The following is an 18,334-nucleotide window of genomic DNA, read 5'->3' on the forward strand; positions in this document are numbered from 1 at the left end:
CCACCTTCCATCCCGGCTCCTCCAGCCCTGCCACACTGTCTTCACACCGAACAGCTGCTTAACGTCAATTTGCCATGTGACTCCGTCACTGAAAACTGCCAGATATCATAAAGCAGAGAAGACCTGGATCCTTGGCCTCTAATGCTTATAAACGCCCTGATTTTCAAGACACCACAGTAAAAAGATCAGGAGACACGGACCCCCGTGGCCACGACAGCAGCCACACTCTGCCCCTGGGGCCACCTCCGTTGCCACCCCACCATAAGAAATGGACGGTGCAGTGGACAGGGCTCCTGGCCGCAAGCAAGTGGCCCGAGACCAGGTCATTGCCTGCAGCACACACCACCCTCCCCGGGACAGGACTGACAGGCAGCCTGGCAGCCAGGGAGGGGGTCTCGGAGAACTGCCCCCAGCGGGTGGGTTTACCAGGAACACGGTCCCTGCGCCTGAGCGGCCTCCCAAGGTGGAGCAATTGCGCCCCCGTGTGGCCATGCGGTGTCACTGCCGGCTGGCGGCTCCCCGGTCCCCCCGACCCGGCCTCCCCCACCCGCCGCGCGGGGCGCCCTCATCTCCCCAACTGCCACCCGCTCCGCGACAGAACCACGGCCCAAGTCGACGGCTTCACTCGGACGCCCTCTGTTCCAAAACTCGTGGGATGGCCTTAGGAAATCTAAACTTCCTGGGCAAAAGAGACCAGGGCGGAGGCCACGGAGCACGCCACCGAGGCCAGGTGAGACCAGTCTCCTCAGGGCTCCAGGCTAGGAGACGTGACCCCGAGGGCAAGCGGGTGGCAGACACCCACCAGGACACACACACCTCCACCAGAGCCCTCCACCCAGCTCTGCCTGCCTTCTGAGACCCTCGGGAAGCCTGCCGCCTCGAGCCTGGGCTGCCGACATCTGCCGGTCTGGTCCCTCCCTCCAGGGTCCTAGAAAGGGGCTGCCCATGCCCTTCAGGTGGCCCACCTGGACCCATGCCACCCTCCACGAAACACCGCACCATGTGCCCAGCATTAAACTGGGAGCTTTAGACAGAGCTCTGGGCGTCTGTTCCACCTGAGAAGGCTCAGCCATAGGTCTCGGGAGCTTGTCAAGAGGAAAGAGGCTCATAGGGGTAAAGTGCCTTGCCCAAGATCACGAAGCTGCTGGTGATGGAGTTGGCACTGAGCCCAGTTCAGTTCAGTCGCTCAGTCGTGTCCGACTCTGCGACCCCATGGACTGCAGCACGCCAGGCCTCCCTGTCCATCACCAACTCCCGGAGCTTGCTCAAACTCATGTCCATTGAGTCTGTGATGCCATCCAACCATCCCATCCTCTGTCGTCCCCTTCTCCTCCCTTCAATCTTTCCCAGCATCAGGATCTTTTCAAATGAGTCAGTTCTCCACCAAGCCCAGATCATTCTACGTAACTCCAGGGGCCAGCCCACCAGGAACACTACCCAGCAAGAACCCTCCGGGGGGCTCCTGACCAAAGCTACAGGCCCCACAGCCCCCGAGAGCTGCAGGCCCCCCGGAGGGAGGCCAGAGAAGCCCCTGGCCTTGAAGTGGGGGGGCAGGGGGGTGTCCGGTGCACACCAGGGACGCCAGGACCTCCTGAGTCAAGCACAGGGCCCCAGCCTCTCAGAGAAAGCACCACAGATGTGTGTGCCAACCCCAGGGATCCAGACTGCAGACAGTAAACGACATTGTCCCCACAGGACTCCGTCAGCCTCGCAGACGTGAACACGGACACGTCATTTCGGGACTCAAACACACCACCTAAAGTGACACTCCCGATGGAGCTCCTTGCCAAGACTTCACTGCACTTGGACTTCCTGTCTTGGCTTATGAAAATGCCTCCTATGCGAAAAGCTCAGAACAAACCTTGCAAATACAATGCTCTGGGCAGGAGGGCTCCAGAGCCGTAAGGACATTGGGGGGGTGGAGCCGATGTCTAGTGAGCACCTGTGGGGCTCCTGCTCTGTGCCAGGGGCTTTGGAAGTGAGTTCTCACGTTATCTCGTGGCCCAGGTACTGAGCACAATCAGGCCCACAGATGAACTGGGCAGCCGGGCCGCTGACCAGCTCCTCCACAACCATGATCCACAACTCCAAAGCCACCTTTTCCCCAGGCAGCTTTTGTTCGGCTCACATGTATTTGGCACCTACTGTGTACTGAGACATTACTTTGCCGACAAAGGTCCATCTAGTCAAAGCTATGGTTTTTCCTGTAGTCATGTATGGATGTGAGAGTTGGACTAAAGAAAGCTGAGCGCCAAAGAATTGATGCTTTTGAACTGTGGTGTTGGAGAAGACTCTTGAGAGTCCCTTGGACTGCAAGGAGATCAAACCAGTCAATCCTAAAGAAAATCAGTCCTGAATATTCATTGGAAGGACTGATGCTGAAGCTGAAACTCCAATCCTTTGGCCACCTGATGCGAAGAACTGAGTCACTGGAAAAGGCCCTGATGCTGGGGAAGATTGAGGGCAGGAAGAGAAGGGGATGACAGAGGATGAGATGGTTGGATGGCATCACTGACTTAATGGACATGAGTTTGAGCAAGCTCCGGGAGTTGGTGATGGACAGGGAGGCCTGGAGTGCTGCAGTCCATGGGGTCACAAAGAGTGAGACATGACTGAGCGACTGAACGGAACTGATGTACTGTGCTTGTGCTTCCCAGGTGGCCCGAGTGGTAAAGAACCCGCCTGCCAATGCAAGAGATATAGAGACGTGGGTTCAATCCCTGGGTTGGGAAGATCCCCTGGAGAAGCAACTGGCAACCCACTTCAGTATTCTCGCCTGGGGAATCCCATGGACAGAGGAGCCTGGCGGGCTACAGTCCATGGGGTGGCAGAGACGGACACGACTGAAGTGACTGAGCACACACACATGTGCTGTGCTTTGCTGGGCACTGAGGAGAGTGGGACGTGCAGGGGTGTGCAGGTCCACGAAACAGACCTTCTCCTTTAAAAGCGCCTCTGAAAGTAAAGGTTTCCTGGGCTCCCCTGGAGGCGGGGACAGAGGACAGTCCGGGGCAGGGCGGGGGGCGGCAGCCTCCTGGCAGGTGTGACGCACCTGCCACACTACCCACCCGTGCACCTGGGTGCCGCTGACTAAGTCTGCCTTGCTTCAGAAGCTGTCCACATATATGTGTACCATTTCACTTATTTACTTATTTATTTTTGGCTCTGCTGGGCCTTTGCTGCAGTGCGTGGGCTTTCTTGAGTTGCGGGCTTCTCACTGCAGAGGCTTCTCTCATGGCAGAGCACAGGCCCGGTAACTGTGGCACACGGGCTTAGTTGCCAGGTGGCATCTGGGATCCTCCCAGACCAGGGATTGAACCCACGTCTCCTGCATTTGCTGGTGGGTTCTTTACCACTGCGCCACCAGGGGAGCCCAGGAGGTTTTTTCTTTTAATGGAGCTTTTAAAATAAATAAATAACAACCCAAAGAGTTTCTGTGTAAACCAGAACTCCCCAGCAGGGCACCTGAGGCCCTCCCTGGTGTGACGCTGCCTTCTTTCCCAGCACCTCCCCCCACCCCCTGCCCCTGTGGTCCCCTCACAGCCTCCCCTGCTTAAAGCCAAGAACACGTTCCACCTGGCCCACACAAAGGCCCACCCGCTCCCTCCAGGAAGCCTTCGCCAAGCCCTCCCGGCTGGGCAGCTGCCCACCCCCCCATCGCCTGCAGTCGTGGGACCCCCCCTGGGGCCCCATGCTCACAGCCCCGACCCAGGCTTGTGAGCACCTCTCCACTTCTCTGCAGCCCCTACCCCCATGTACTGGCCTGGAAAACAGGGTCGGGTCCAGGGGTCTTCCCACCCCCTGCACCCAGCACAGCGCCGGGCACGGAGCTACCACCACTCCACACTCAGCAGGGGTCACCGAGGATGACCCCGAGTCCCTGGGATCTGGGTCCGCTTTCCTCCCTTCTCACTCAGCAACCTCCCCCTCCCAGGGTGGGAGAGGATCTGGGCATCCTCGGTGGCCCCCATGAAAATGACCCACATAGGGTCTGGACTAGTTACCTCCAGTGGCCTGGGCAAGGCAGCATTGGAGGGGCTGCGGGGGGCAGAACAGACCAGCCATCCAAGTGGGCAACTGACAGCCGTCTCCCGAGGGCAACAAAGAGAATCCCAGGAATTCCCAGAAACATCCGGCCTACAACTGGGCCAACCTCGCCGTCGGGAAGAACGAAACATCCCAGCGGCTCATTCCCAAGCGCCGCTCCACTCAAGGCCTCACCTTGAAGGTTTTATCCATAGACGCTGACAGAAGCAGGTGGCTCCTGGCAGACACCGGGCACCACTGGACACTGTTGACAGGGCCCCGGTGGCCCCGCAGGTGGAAGAGCAGCTTCTTGGGGATCTTGGTTTCCTTATACTGACTGTCCAGATACGGCTGGATAAACTCGGACGCTTCGGGGGCCACACAGAGCGGGGCCGGGACACGGCCAGCGCGGGGACCTGAGGCCTCGGTGTCCTCACCCCTGTGTGTTTCTACGCGCGGCGCCTGCAGCAGCCTTAGTCTCTTCGGGGTATAAGGTACAATACAGTCCTCACGCCGCTTCCTCTGCAGGGAGCTGCCGCCTTTCCCTGGGCCTTCAGACCCCATGTGGGCATCAAGAGACAGTTCGGGGGGGCCAGAAGGTTCCCAACAGACTCTCACCTGCTTCGAGCAGGCCGCTGCCAGGGGCACGTGGCCCGCGGGGGCCTGGCTGGTCCACAGGGAGGGGCGAGCCGGCGGGCTGGCAGGGAGGGCAGCCTCGGGCTCTGGCCTGGGCCACCGCAGTCTCCGGCTGGGGCAGGACCCCGGGTCCTGGCTCCAGAGCCGAGCCAGTGGCAGACGACACCCAGCGGGGTCATCACGAGAGCCGTGCTCCGGGGACGGCACCCGCCCGCCTGTCGCATCCAGGACTCTGGATCCAAAATCCTGCCCCGGAGGTCTGAGTGCAGCAGAAGGGTCTTCCATCTGGCCGGCAGGATGGAAACCGCCCGCAAGCTCAGTCTCGGCCTCTGAGTCTGAGTCCTCGTAGGCCACCAATGAAGCCATTAAAGGCACAGTTTCGCGTTGTCCTTCAAGGGCAAACTTCCCTAAGGCCAAACAAAGTCAAGTGTCAGAAGATGTGCGTGGCAGGACACTTCCTACCATATGCAGTTAAAAGCAAATGTGGAGCAAATCCAAGACTGAAACACCCATGAAAGTAAACACATTAAAAACGAGGCCCTGGGGGGAGGGAGGTTCCGGATGAGGGGGCACGGGTATACCTACGGCTGATTCCCGCTGCTGTTTGGCAGAGACCAACACAGCATTGCAGAGCAATTATCCTTCAATTCAAAACAAATAAATTTAATTATTTTTTTTTTAATGAGGCCTTTGGACTTCCCTGGTGGTCCAGTGGTTAACAATCTGCCTTCCAATGCAGGGGACATGGGTTCGATCCCTGGTCGGGGAACTAAGATTCCAAATGCCACGAGGCAACTAAGCCCACTTGCTGAAAATAGAGAGACCTGCCCCACAGGCCACAACTAGAGGAGACTGCACTCTGCAACGAAGACCCAGGCGCCACAGTCAAGACCCAGCACAGCCAAAAAAAAAAGAAGAGACCTCGTCTATGCACCAAGTATAATTAGTTAGAAGACACAATTTTTTTTAAATGAAGACTATGGAATATCTGTGAATAAATCTAGCAATAACAAAAACAGCAAGACCTACACAAAGAAAACTAAATTTACTGAAAGACATAAAGGAGGACCTGACTAAATGGACACACGATGCCTGAACAGAAAGACTCAAGGTTTTAAGGAGGCCTTTGGGAAGGTCCATTTGGGGACGATCTACTACAAATGAAAACAGTTTTTACTGCAACAGCCCCACGTTAGAACTCTGTCCTGCACAGACACTAGCATATGTTCGCAGAGAAAGGTATACAGAGGGCCCGCAGCGCGGTTCCCAAGGAACACACGAGAAGAGCAAACACTCATCCACGTGAATGAAGTTAATTCTGAACATGCTGAAACAGAAAGATGCCAGGACCCACCACGTGGCAAAAGCGAGCGTCCTCCCCTCTGTCCAGGCCTGCCTTCTATTCTCTCCGCCTAGAATGCTCTTCCCCAGACATCCCATCTCAGCTACAAGCCAGCGTAGACAAGACAAACCTACAGCACAGGGCCGAGGTACTTGAGGCATCGGTCCCCCGCCATTCCCAGGCTGCGATCCAAATCCGCCTGTTTCACTCCAAACACACGGACTCACACAAGAGTCTATTTCCCCCTTCTTAAAAACTCTTCCTGTAATTCTGAACCGTCACACACGATCAATTGAAGTCAAGGAATTTCTACAAAGAAGCACCTTCTGGAATCCAACGCTGTGCAGTTAACACGAAGCAGACTCAAGAGGAAAACAAGGGTGCTGCACACGCCCAGGACAGCAGAGGGCGTGGTGGAGCAGCACCCAAAACTCCGGCAACAGGCAACTTCTGAGAAGGCCCCAGTGTCCTACCTTAATAGACCATCCTGAGCTCCTCTTCCCACATGTGGGGTCCGGTGAGACCTGAAGATTCCCTGGGGGGCCTCGGTTACACCATTCCAGACAGCCTATCACTCATGTGCTCCACTGGATGGTCGGTTTCATGTCCCCTGGAATCAACCATCCCCACCTTTCCCATAACAGGTACCGTTTGCCTGAAGGGCTCTACTGCCAAACAAGTTAAATCATCATCAAAACAATGTTCTCTGGTCTGCCTCCTCCAATAATCCAACTTCATCTGCAGCCCAATCCAGGCAGATAACACCTACACACAGAGCCACTGTCTAAATAAAACTTCCAACCTGAGCCAGCCCATCTCAAATGGAGCTAATATAATACAACAGACTAATTATAAACTAATGGGACAGTTGCACTGAGAAGGCCTTGGCATTACCTTAATGATTCAGTCCGGTCCTAAAACCTAATCAGACATCTCATCTGTCTCAATTCCTATGCAGAGCCCAACTCACCACAGTATCCCATGCCATCCCGCCAAAGGGAACCCACCAGGTTCCCACCACAAAGGCACCTGTTCTCAGCCTTTAGGATGGACTCCTACCCACCCGGCTGTCCAGTCAGAGAGGCAGGTGGCCAGAACTAAAGATGAGGTCTGTGGGAAAAGATTAGAGAGTAGAGGCCATGAGGCCCACTTCCTTTGAGGCCCCATTCCTGCTAGGCAAGGCAGTAAGGACGGAATGGATGCAGGCACGCGGACATTAGGGCTTCCTATCTGCTTCATGTACACTTCATTCTGTCCTTCAACAAATACCAACGGCGCAGGCGCCACTAGCCAAGCCCCAGTGCACCATGCTCAGATGTCAGTGCAGACAGACAGACAGACCAAGTGAGACAGAGCATGTCCGGAGGTGGGAAATCCTAAGGAGGAGGGTAGAACAGAAAAGAAGAGGAGGCGTGATGGTGGGCTTGGGATTGCAGTTTCACTGCAACTGGGAGGCCAAGGCAGGCCTCAGGCATAAAATAAATAATCTGAAGGAAAGGAAGCAGAGGAGATAAGAAACACTGACGATGGAACCAGCAAAACTGATCAAAATGGGGTGGGAGAGAAGAAGGCAAGGATGAGTCAAGGCAAAGAGGCAAAAACGGAGAACAAAATAAACTCCAGAGAAAACGGTTTGCTGCCTTTCATGTGTCTAAGGCAAAGGAGGGGGAAAGGAAGTTTTGTCGGTTTTTTTATGGAAATGAAGGAGCCATTAAACCAAGAAGAAGAACAGCCAGAAGAAAAAGTCAGGTCTTTGGAAAAATAAGGTTACAAAAGTGGGCAGAGTGCCATGGACAGTCATCAACATGTCAGCTCCACCAAAACATAGGACTTTCTGTGTTTTGTTCACTGTTTAAATCACCAGCATCTAGAAATATTTGTGAAATACAACCCGGTGTTGGGGGGGGGGCACCCAGAGAACATAAAAGGAATAGGATGTTGTGATTCAACAAATATTTCTTGATTACCTACTCTGTGCCAAGTCTTATGTTAGGTGTTATGGGCTGAGAGGAAACACAAAACACAGATCCTGCGCCGGACGCTAAGACGGATGAAGGACACTAACAAGATACGACCAGGGATGGGTTTTGAAGAATGAACAGGAGTTAGCCGGGCTGTCCAGAGCGAGAGGTGAGGATCGTCAGGAGGGAGCAGTGAGGCACGTGCCGGGCACTGCGCGCTCGGAAGGAACCGGAGATACAGGGAGACAGATACACGCGAAGGGGCGGGCAGCGCTCCGGCCGCCGCCAGATCTCAGTCCCCTCCCGCCCCCGGCCCGCCGCTCACCACACGCACCGGAAGCTCTCGGTCCTCCGGAGGGTCGTCCGGCCTGCGCCCTGAAACCCAGTAGCGTTCCGACGGTGCTGGAACCGCCAGCCAATCAGCGGCAGCCTCCGTCCGGCGCCCCCGCGCGAACAGCCAATGAGGGCGCAGCCTAGCCGGAAGTTGTTCCAGCCGGAAGGCGTTTCCACGGACGCCCAGGAGGCCACCCGTGCCGGAGCCGGCAACGCTGACGGGCCCGCTTGGGCGGGTAAGTGAGGGGATGAAAGACGCGGGGGGAGGCCGGGGCGGAGCCCAGTGACCTGGCCCTCCCGGAGCCGCTTGCACGCCAAGCCCTGAGGTATGCTCCTCGGAGCCCGGCTGTCTGCTCGCCGGCTTCTGGCCCCTCGCCCCCTTTTCCCTCAGCGCCGCCGACCCTGCCCTGTCACGCACTCGCGCCAGCACCGGACCTTCATCGTCTCCCTCCTGTTTCGTTTCCCTAAAGAATGAGGCCCCCACTTCTAACAAGTGTCGGCCGTGTGACAGGGGCTTTGCCTGTGGTATCCCACCTAGTCGCCTCCTCGGTGAAGTGTGTGTTTAGTCACTTCAGGCATGTCCGACCCTTTGCCACCCCCACGGACGGTAGCCCACCAGGCTCCTCTGTCCTTGGAGTTCTCCAGGCAAGGATACTGAAGTGGGTGGTCCTGCCCTCCTCCAACGGTGAAGTTAGGAGGCTGCTTTTTTGCCCATTTCACAAGTGAAGAAACGGAGGGTGAAGCAGAGAGGCGATGTGATTTGCGCGAGGTCTTGTAAGAAGGAAACGCCCAAACTGGGATTGAAAACCCAGGTCTCATCCCAGAACTCAACGGTCTTTCCACTGCATTGCGTCGCCTGTGTGAGCAGCGGCGGCAGCGAGGAATTTGCATCTGCTTTTCCACCCTGCCTTCCCCCGCTGCCACTGCATAACAGACACAGTTCCTCACACTGATGCCGAGAACAGGGAACAGAAACAGGGCGAGGAGGTTATCGGAAGGCCAGCCTGGAGTGTAGGGTGGCTGATGCAATGACCAGCTAACAGCTTGGTTCTCAAGAGAGTTTCCCTGGTCTCCACCTGCATCCCCCGCCCTCCGTCTTTCTCAAATAGGAGAGCCTCATCCAAGAGGTTGGTCATGAGGTTCAAATGTTTCTGAGAAACTGGGTCGTTTATAAGAAACTCCTACCTGCAAGTGGTAGAGGGTGTGGCAACCAGGAAGCCAAAAAGGGAGAGAGAAAAGAGTCTTTTTTGAAAAGGAAACTGAAAGAAAGAGGGCAAGACTATTTAAGAGCTGGAGCTGCACTGGGCAGTCTCAGCTCCTGGGCGTGACCAGTGGCCACCTCCGCAGCGTCTCCTGCCACCTGGTATGTATTGCCATCTTTTGCTAGGCTTGGCGTTTTATTGAGTATTATTACCAGCTCTTTCCCAGAGTGTTGGAAACCCTGGCTTCGGGAACGGGGAGTAGTCTTAGGACCACAGCGTTGTGCATTTCATCTATTGACCCAAAGTCCTGGTGACTCACAACTTTCTGTAAGGAACAGAGATCCTGGATGAGCCACTCCCTATTTGGAGTCACAGCTTGACTTTCAGCACTTTGATGTTGGCTGTCCTGTTTCTCACTGATGAGGTCTCTTTAAGTAGTCCATATCCATCCGCAGTATCTTGCCTTGAACTCCTAAGTAGCTTATGCCTGGCTTCATATAGATTAATGTCCTCTTTGTCTTTTAAGATACTGTTCATCTTATCATTTAGAGGGGAAAGTAAGCTTTCCTCTCAGTATTTAAAAGACAGAGGAGTTCCACCTGTTCCAAGGTTTGAAGCATTAAAGGACTCATTGCTGGAAAGAAATCATTTTCTTGTCCTCTGGAAACTTGACAGTCCAAGGCCGTTGTCATCCACACTCAGGTGCCAGGATGTCATGGGTGATACCCCACCTCAGTAATATTCCATGCACCCAGAAGCCCCCTGCTCTTCTCAGCTGCTCCAGGGCTGGCTGTCATGCACGATGCCACCCTCCCCACAAACTGCAGAATCAGTATATTCTGATCTAATCTGTGAGATGACTTCAGAGTGGCCCAAGGAATTGTCATGTTGTAGTTCTGTAATTCCTCTTTCCATTCCTCATCCCCAAATTGTCCCTGGTTTCTTCAGGGCCTCTTGTGCTCCTCGGGAACAGTGGAACCTTTCAAAATGAGCTCAAGGATAAACTTCCTTAAAAAGAGGGAGGAAGAGTTTGTTTATACAATCCTTTTCATTTTCCCCTAAACTGTCCTGCTCTGCTGTGGAGTAGGCAGTTCTGCTCTGCTCACTCCCAGCCCTTTTTCAAGAGGAGGTCATAGATTACCTCACAGATGATAGCTTCGTTCTTTTGCTTTGCTGCTGCTAAGTCACTTCAGTCTCGTGTCCCACTCTGTGTGACCCCACAGACAGAAGCCCACCAGCCTCTCCTGTCCCTGGGATTCTCCAGGCAAGAACACTGGAGTGGGTTGCCATTTCCTTCTCCAATGTGTGAAAGTGAAAAGTGAAAGTGAAGTCGCTCAGTCGTGTCCGACCCTTAGCGACCCCACGGACTGCAGCCTACCAGGCTCCTCCATCCATGGGATTTTCTAGGCAAGAGTACTGGAGTGGCCTTGCTTTAGATTGTAGTGTTTGTGAAATAGATAAGGCACTTTCCCTTAAAGACCCAGAGCCCTGTTTGCAGTTTACATTGTAAACACTGAGGAAAATGGTCCTTAGCCTTTGGGCGTCTTGGGCCCCTTTGAGAAAGTAGCAGAACCTGGTTATTCTACTTTGAACCACATGTAGGTGTGTAGGCAGACTGTTCACGTCGTTTCAGAGGTTCTGAACTCTGGGTTAAAAACCTCTGAAGTTAAGTTAAATTCTAAAAGTTATTTAACAAAGAAATGAAGGAGAAAGTTGACTAGATGGGAAGGAAAACTGAGAATATATGCCCATAAGTGGGCTAAATGGATGGATGCTTGAAATGAGGGAGATGGCAGTTCCATTCTCTTTGTCTCTGATCACTCCTGAAGCCTGTGCTCATTCAGGAAGTTGCATCAGATACACACACGCAAGATTTATGGTGTGGCTGATTCCCATGCAGTGAGTGTATGCCTCGTGATCCTGAGAGCAGGGAGAATGCACCTGCTGTTTGCTCAGTCTGGTTTCTTACTTAAATGGGATTCTGATCTTTAAAGGTACACATTTTTCCCTACAACAGGGATACTAAATTGAGGCTCAGTTCGTCTAGCTGATCCTCTGCAGTTGTCTGCTCCATGGCAGGGGGAGATTGGCCGTCCAGGGCTCACTGAGTCATTCTACCTGGCACTTTCCCTAGGAATTTAGTAGGGTAATTTTAATCTATACTTGATTTTGGTCCTGCTCACAGACTTCAAAACCCACTTGTGTCCTTTCATGCAGACCACCACATATTTGGAAGGACAAGGAAACCAAAGGGAATTCTAAAAAGAATGACCAGGATAGTTGGCAGATATTCACAATGATTGAGGAGACCAGACATGGGGTAAAACTAATGCTCTGTGCGCTCTCGGGACATTTTAAGAGGCCTTCTGGGGTCCAGATTGGGAAAATCTACCTTAAACTGGAATAAGTGCTTGCAGAGATATTATAAGAGGATATAAACCAGAGGGGGGAAAATTGAACTAGTTGATTAATGATATTTATTCAGTAACCTGTACTCATAAATCATCAGTTTGTTTGATAAGCTACTCTGTACCAGGTACTAGAAGCACAGAAAGAATAAAACCCAGTGCTTGCATTCTCTGTGGGGTGGATTTTCATAAATTACTACATGCAGTGGGAGTGCTCTAATAACCTCACTAACAAGTCTCAGGGATCGCCAAGGACCGAGCAGCCAACTTGGCCCCTCAAGCACAGGGGCCAGGAAAGGCTGCAAAGAGGAGCCAAGGTTTGAATTAGTAAGACAGCGGGCAGAGGAGGGCGGGAAACACTCCAGGCAGGGGGAGCAGTAGAATTTGAGAGAGCACGACATGGTCGAGGGGGTTTTGGCATCAGATCCTGGCTCAGCTGCTCTGGCATGGAGCCTCAGAGGGTGGTTCTCACTTGCCTGAGCCATCTGCCTCCGGTCACTAATGCAGAGCAGATTCTGTGCCACCCAGGTTTGCAGCTTGTGAGAATTGGGGATCCTGTGTAAAGCATCTGGATGTGATGTTTGGTCACTTGTGCCTTGAAGTCCCTCTGATTGCTCTTTGATATGGGCCTGAGAGTTTCTCCTCTCCAGCGCTTGTCAGAAGGTCCTTCCACATTGTTTCTCTTTCTTACAGGCCTCCCTTTCCGGGAATTGAGGCAGTTCTCAGAAAGGAAAGGAAAGAAACTGGCTGCTCTCCCACCCTGGTTTCAGTATTATGGTTTCATTGACTTTAAAGATTGGTTTAAATATTACATATTTTTAAACAGATACTTAACAAACGGAGGAGTAAAAATAAATTATCCCCTCAAATTCGTGTGTTTTGTTCATAGAACTCCTCGAAAGAAGTTTCTAGTGAGTAAAGAAACAAAATCCTCCTTCATTAAACCTCTGCTCTGCGGCTGATGCTGTGCTAGGCTGTTCACTTACCCACGTTATCCCACTTAATCCACGACCAGCCCTGCGAGTCAGGGTCATTATTGTTGTTCCGTTTCACCGTTGAGAGACTGAGGCTCCTGACAGTTCAGGACATAGGATAATGTTAGAGAGTGTAGGCTCTCGGGTCAAACTGCCTGAGTTTGCATCCCATCTCGACTGCCCACTTACTGTGTTGTCTTGAGCAAGCGTTTTAGCCTCAGCTTACTCGTCTCCACAACAGACACGACACATCTGCCCCATAGGGTTGTCAGTGAATTGATATGTATCAGTGTTATACAAGGTGCTTACAAGGGCTTCCCTTGTGGCTCAGCTGGTAAAGAATCCACCTGCAATGCGGGAGACCTGGGTTCAATCCCTGGGTTAGGAAGATCCCCTGGAGAAGGGAAAGGCTACCCACTGCAGTATTCTGGCCTGGAGAATTCTGTGGAGTGTATAGTCCGTGGTGTCACAAAGAGTTGGACACGACTGAGTGACTTTCAACTTCGGTTCTCACTAGAAGAACACCAGACAGGACTTCAGTTCTGGAAGTTAGCTGCTGGGGCATAGCTTTGTTGTCACTGGCATCCTCCTTGCTCAAGGTGTATCAGCAGGTCTCAGATGGGGCTGGGGCTCAGCCGACCTCTGGAGTCCTGACATGTAACACTTGCGGTGGGCTTGTTTCTTGCTTTACAGTCTGTAAAATGCCACCATGTCACCTTTTTCTCATTTCTTCTCATAACAGCCCTTGAGGTAAGTGATAGACGTTTCCAAAGGTTCTGCTTTACAGATGAGGAAGCTGACACTCAGAAAAGGGGAGTTACCGACCCAAGAGGGGCTGATCCTGGTCAGCCTCAGCCCCAAGGTGACCTCAGGCAGCCTGCCCTTGCCCCACCTTTTCCACGGTTAGCAATAAATAATGACTAATAGGAGGTATAAGGACATCTTCTTCAAAGGCTTGCAGTTAATTAAGGCAGCCTGTGGAGTGAACAGGCTGTATGTGGTTCTTGCCTCACTTGCAAACCAGAAGGGATAAGGCCCTGCCTCCTCCCAGGCTCCCCTTCTCCTAAGAGCAGAACAGCTGGCCAGCAAAGGAAGCTGTGTGTTCAGTAATATGTTGGTTATGACTGCAAAGGCCTAGGAATTCATCCCCTAGAGCAGTTAAGATAAAGAGCAATTGCAGCTTACCAAGTGTTTCTAGCCATGGTGGACTTAGGTTTACTAAAGCACTTTGGTATCTGCTCCCTGAGCAAACACGAGTCCTTCCTATGTCCTGGACACTAGGTGTAGCACATGGACACCTCAGTACATGCTCACTTGTCCTTGGTTGGGAGGGGTCTTTCTTTGCCCTCCCTAAGCCTATAAATCACTGCAGTTCTTTTCAACCCCACCATTAACTTTTGTTCTTCCTCTTTTCTCCTGTTTCCTGGCTCCATATTTCTGTTTGTATTTTTATTAATGTTGTATTATCTCTGCCCTTTATCACAACTCATCTTCAACCTTTTTGGAAAGAAGAACCAAGTAACGGTAAAGGGAAAATAGCTGCCATGGTTTGTTCATCTCTTTCTGTCCCTCTTCTCTGCCCACAGTCTTGTCTGGACCACCAAGCAAATCTGCCAGCACCCCAACCAGCTGTGAACATCGTCGCAGAAGATGGCAAACACGCCCAATGGCGAGCAGGGCTGTGGGTCCCCCCTGGAACTGTTCCACAGCATCGCTGCTCAGGGGGAGCTCGTAAGGGACCTCAAAGCCAGAAACGCAGCCAAGGTAGGTCATTTTGCCAGACCTCCACACATGTGTCCCAGCCAGTCTGTAGGACAGTATCACCTGTTTCTGTTCCCTCATCACCTGAGGTTTTTTGGCTCTCGTGTTACATGTGTTTTCTCTTTACTCGGCATCGATGCCTGTGGTCTGAAGGGAAGCCGCTGGGAGCACAGCTGCTGTCCACCTTCCTCTCCACATGTCCTGCTCGCAGAAGCAACCACTTTCAATTCCGTTAGCCGATTCTTTTGATATGCAACACCTACATCTCTTGGACTCACACATCATTTTTCTCCTTATGGATGTTCAGGTTTGGGGCTTCCGCTGTGGAAGACAGGAATTAGCCCTCTCGTAAGCACTTCCCACCTCCCAGTCCCCATGTAAACCCCAATGACAGCTAACCCCCCTGAAAACAGCACGAGTGCTTCTCCTTCCTGCCCAACTTTAGTTTTTTCCAGGGTTGGTATGTTGTTTTAATTGCTCCTTGCTTGGTTTGTCTTTGTTTTGGCCATGCCTTGCTCCCCATGGGACAATTCCTCCACCAGGGACTGAACCCAGACCATGGCAGTGAAAACCCAGAATCCTAACCATTAGGCCATGTGGGACCTCCCCTGCTTAGCTGTTCTGTGTACTGACGTTCATGGACCTCCAGGCGCTCCCCCAGTTGGGTGAACCCCCTCTTGAGCCACATCAGGCCACCGATCGGGTCTATCCTCTCGAGCACTGTCTCCCAGGATGCCCTGCCCGCTTCTGTCCCAGTGGTGACCCGCCTCCCACACAGCCCATCTCAGGATCCGCCCTCCCTGTTCATGCAGGCTTTCCATGCACTCTCTGGGGTCCCTGTTCCTGACCCCGTGTCTCACTCCTCCTTTGTTTATTTTGGCAGAGCAAATTCTCCAGAAGTTTCTGCAAAAATTAGTGCTAAGGAAGTGTTTTTTGAGCTCTTGCCTGGTCTGCAAGCATTTTACTTCATATTTGGCTGATAGCTAGGCTCGATAGAGAATTCTCAGGAGGATGTGACTTCCTTCATAACTCTGAAGCCATTGCTGCATCCTCCCAGCTCCCAGGGCTGCTATGGAGAAGCCGGTGCTGCTCCTTTGTCCCCTCTCCTGGGTGTTCAGGACCTCTCCAGCTCTGAAACGCCCTGTGTTGAGTGCTCAGGACTCCTTTCAAACTAGAAATACATGCCCTTTAATTCTCAGAAATTTATCATATTTCTTTGATTTATTTTGGGTTGGTTTTTTATTTTTCTGTTTGTGTATTTTTAGTTCAAAGACTGTGTCCTCTGAATTTCTTAGGTTTTAACTTATTTTCCTTTTATTTTTATTTTTATCTTCTTTCAGGTGTGTTTCGTCAACTTCTAGCCCTGCTGCTGTTTTTCACTCACTCTGTCATTTTCGATTTCCGAGAGCTCCTTTGCTCTCCGAATGCTCCTTTCCCTGGGGCTTTCTGTCCTTATCTCACGGGCACGCTGGCCTCCTCTCTCTGAGCTCTTGGTGGCAGCTTTCCCTGTGTTCTCTCCCCACTTTATGCACCCGATTTCCTCCAGCTTAGCTTTTTGTTCTTTCTGGCTTTTGTAGTAGACACCATTGTCAGGTGTTTGGTGACACAGCTGTGCAGTCACGCTTTGGAGGGTGCACTCAGAGCCGGGAGGAGCTTAGGGTGTAGCCTACCCTTCGCTGGACGGCACCCACAGCACTCCTTTGCCTCAGGAGGTCTCCAGTGCCGGGTCTTTAGAGCTGCTCTTTGAGGCAGTGGAGTCCCCAGAGAGGGCTCCTCCAGTTCGCTCTCCAGAGGACCCCGGTGTGGCCGTCCGCGTTGTGAGCTGAGGGCTGAGGAGCTGACCGTGTGGTCCTTCACTGCAGCCCCTGTCCGCAGCGTGCTGCCCCCCACCTCCCTCCCTCACTGTGCAGAGCACTTCCGGCCTGGACATGTGGACTCTCCTTGCCGAGACACTGAACCTCTGGATGGGGCAGGGGGCGTGTACGGGCTATGGGTGGGGCTCGCGCCGAGATCTCAGTAGCTGCTTCTCAGACTTTCAGCTCGTGCTCCTGACCGTAGAGCCCGCTCTTACCCCAACTCATGTTAGTATCTAGGGCCTCTGGTGCCCGAGCCTCTCGGGGATCCCAAGCAATACAAGTCCGGTCGCCGCCGCGACTCCCCCGTGGTCTCCGCGTCTGTCCTCCTGTGTTCGCTCAGGCTCCGGTCAGGCCTCTGCCCTCCAGCCTCTGAAGCTTGTTGCTGTCATCCTCTTCCTGTTCCCTCTGTCTTGAGGTTGTGCCTTTTCTAAAGAGCTCTCTGTGGTTGGTGCGCTGGGTTTCAGAAGCATAACCCAGTCAGTCTGCATCTGTGACCAGCCCTTCCTTTCACTCGGTCACCCACCTGCTTCGGCTCCACAGCTTCCTCATCCATCGCTTCCAACCCCTGTTGTCGTCTTTCCAAAAATCTCTTTCTAGGTTCTCACCAGATGGGCAGCCATCTCACACTCGTTTCAGGCGTTTCCTTTGGCTCTTGGGACCCTAAATAATCCATTCCTTTTTAAAAGAAATAAATAGTGATGTCCAGAAGAGGAGTTGATTATTCACAGAAAGGTTTTAACAGCAGATAGTGCTCAATAGATAAGGCTGAATTATTTTGTTTTGCTTTTTTAATCTATAAACCTACAATAAATAAAGAACTCATGTTGATCATTTACTGTATAAACCCATTTTAAGAACCTAACAGTGATATTTCTGTCATTTAACATTAAATTTGAATAACATTAATGAATGCTTTTAGTTAATAGTTCTTAGTGACCCCAGTCATGTTCAGCATTTTAGCAAACAATTCTTGATGCAGTTTAAAGTAAGTCTTCCGAGCACAGTCTTTGACTAATGCTAAGTCAGATGGCACTCAGCAAGAAACAGCAGAGGTTACATGATGAAACCAGAGTTAAGTGAACTAAATTTATACCAGTGTATTATACTAGAAGCACCTGATGTTTTAGAAATTACGCTTTAGGTGAAACAGATGAGCTACTCAGGCACGGCTGGTCCCATGAGGGTGCCTTGGGCTCCTCCTCCACAGTCTCTGCACCATCCAGCTCATGGTCCTCAGTGTTCTTTCTGCTCCGTGTCCCGAGAGAAGAACACCCATGGCTCTCAGAAGTAGCAGGTCAGTAGAGGTTCTCCTGGAGGACAGGTGAGAATCTGTGGACTCTGACGGGAAGACAGTTTGAGCAGAATTCGAGAGATGACACTGGATCATGGGGCTGAAGATAAGGAACAGAGCCTCTTTTGTTTTCCTTTCAGTTTAAACTTTTAAAATTGGAATACACCATTCTTTCAGAGAAATATGGAGATCACAGACAGGCAGCTCACTGAATTTTCACAAGATGACCAAACCTGTGTAACCAGGATTCCAATGGAGATACAGCCCAGAAACCATCTCGGGCCCCTCTGCTCATCGCCTCTTCCCTTCTGAAAGAGGCCTCTCCCTCCCTCTCCTTCTACGGAGAATTCCTGTGCAGGATCTGTATATAATCACCCATAGTGTGTATAGAATCTTCCGCGTCTGGCTTTTTTCAGAACATCAACTTTTAAACTGTTTCAACGTCCAGGTCTGTGTTCAATTGAAAACAGTAAAATAGACAAGGGAGCCTGCTTGTCTCTTCGGTCCCATTCCAGATGACAGACGGTCCTTGAGTTGGGACTCT

The 18,334-nt window shown here is 52.2% G+C and overlaps 2 protein-coding genes across 6 annotated transcripts in view; one reads left to right on the forward strand and one right to left on the reverse strand.

Moving 5' to 3' along the window:
- WDR25 (WD repeat domain 25) overlaps positions 1–8,488 on the reverse strand; it is a 142,704-nt gene extending 134,216 nt beyond the window's left edge. Inside the window, exons 1-2 of one of the 3 annotated variants that reach the window (XM_055418547.2) lie at positions 8,300–8,488; positions 4,222–5,064 (exon numbers count right to left, since the gene is read on the reverse strand). In XM_055418547.2, the coding sequence (XP_055274522.2) occupies positions 4,222–5,028 (807 nt within the window). In that variant the 5' untranslated portion in view covers positions 5,029–5,064; positions 8,300–8,488. Of the gene's footprint in view, positions 1–4,221; positions 5,070–8,290 lie in introns of all 3 variants that reach the window. The other 2 variants (XM_055418543.2, XM_055418545.2) reach the window with 2 other exon arrangements.
- Positions 8,389–18,334, forward strand: part of WARS1 (tryptophanyl-tRNA synthetase 1) — a 28,748-nt gene continuing 18,802 nt past the window's right edge. The window contains exons 1-2 of one of the 3 annotated variants that reach the window (XM_055418549.2): positions 8,389–8,534; positions 14,469–14,646. In XM_055418549.2, the coding sequence (XP_055274524.2) occupies positions 14,533–14,646 (114 nt within the window). In that variant the 5' untranslated portion in view covers positions 8,389–8,534; positions 14,469–14,532. Of the gene's footprint in view, positions 8,625–8,941; positions 9,662–14,468; positions 14,647–18,334 lie in introns of those variants that run through there. The other 2 variants (XM_055418551.2, XM_055418550.2) reach the window with 2 other exon arrangements.

Source organism: Moschus berezovskii, chromosome 21, assembly GCF_049115385.1.
Source record: "Moschus berezovskii isolate FMDL1 chromosome 21, NW_MosBer_1.0, whole genome shotgun sequence".
In the NCBI taxonomy this organism is placed as follows: Eukaryota; Metazoa; Chordata; class Mammalia; order Artiodactyla; family Moschidae; genus Moschus; species Moschus berezovskii.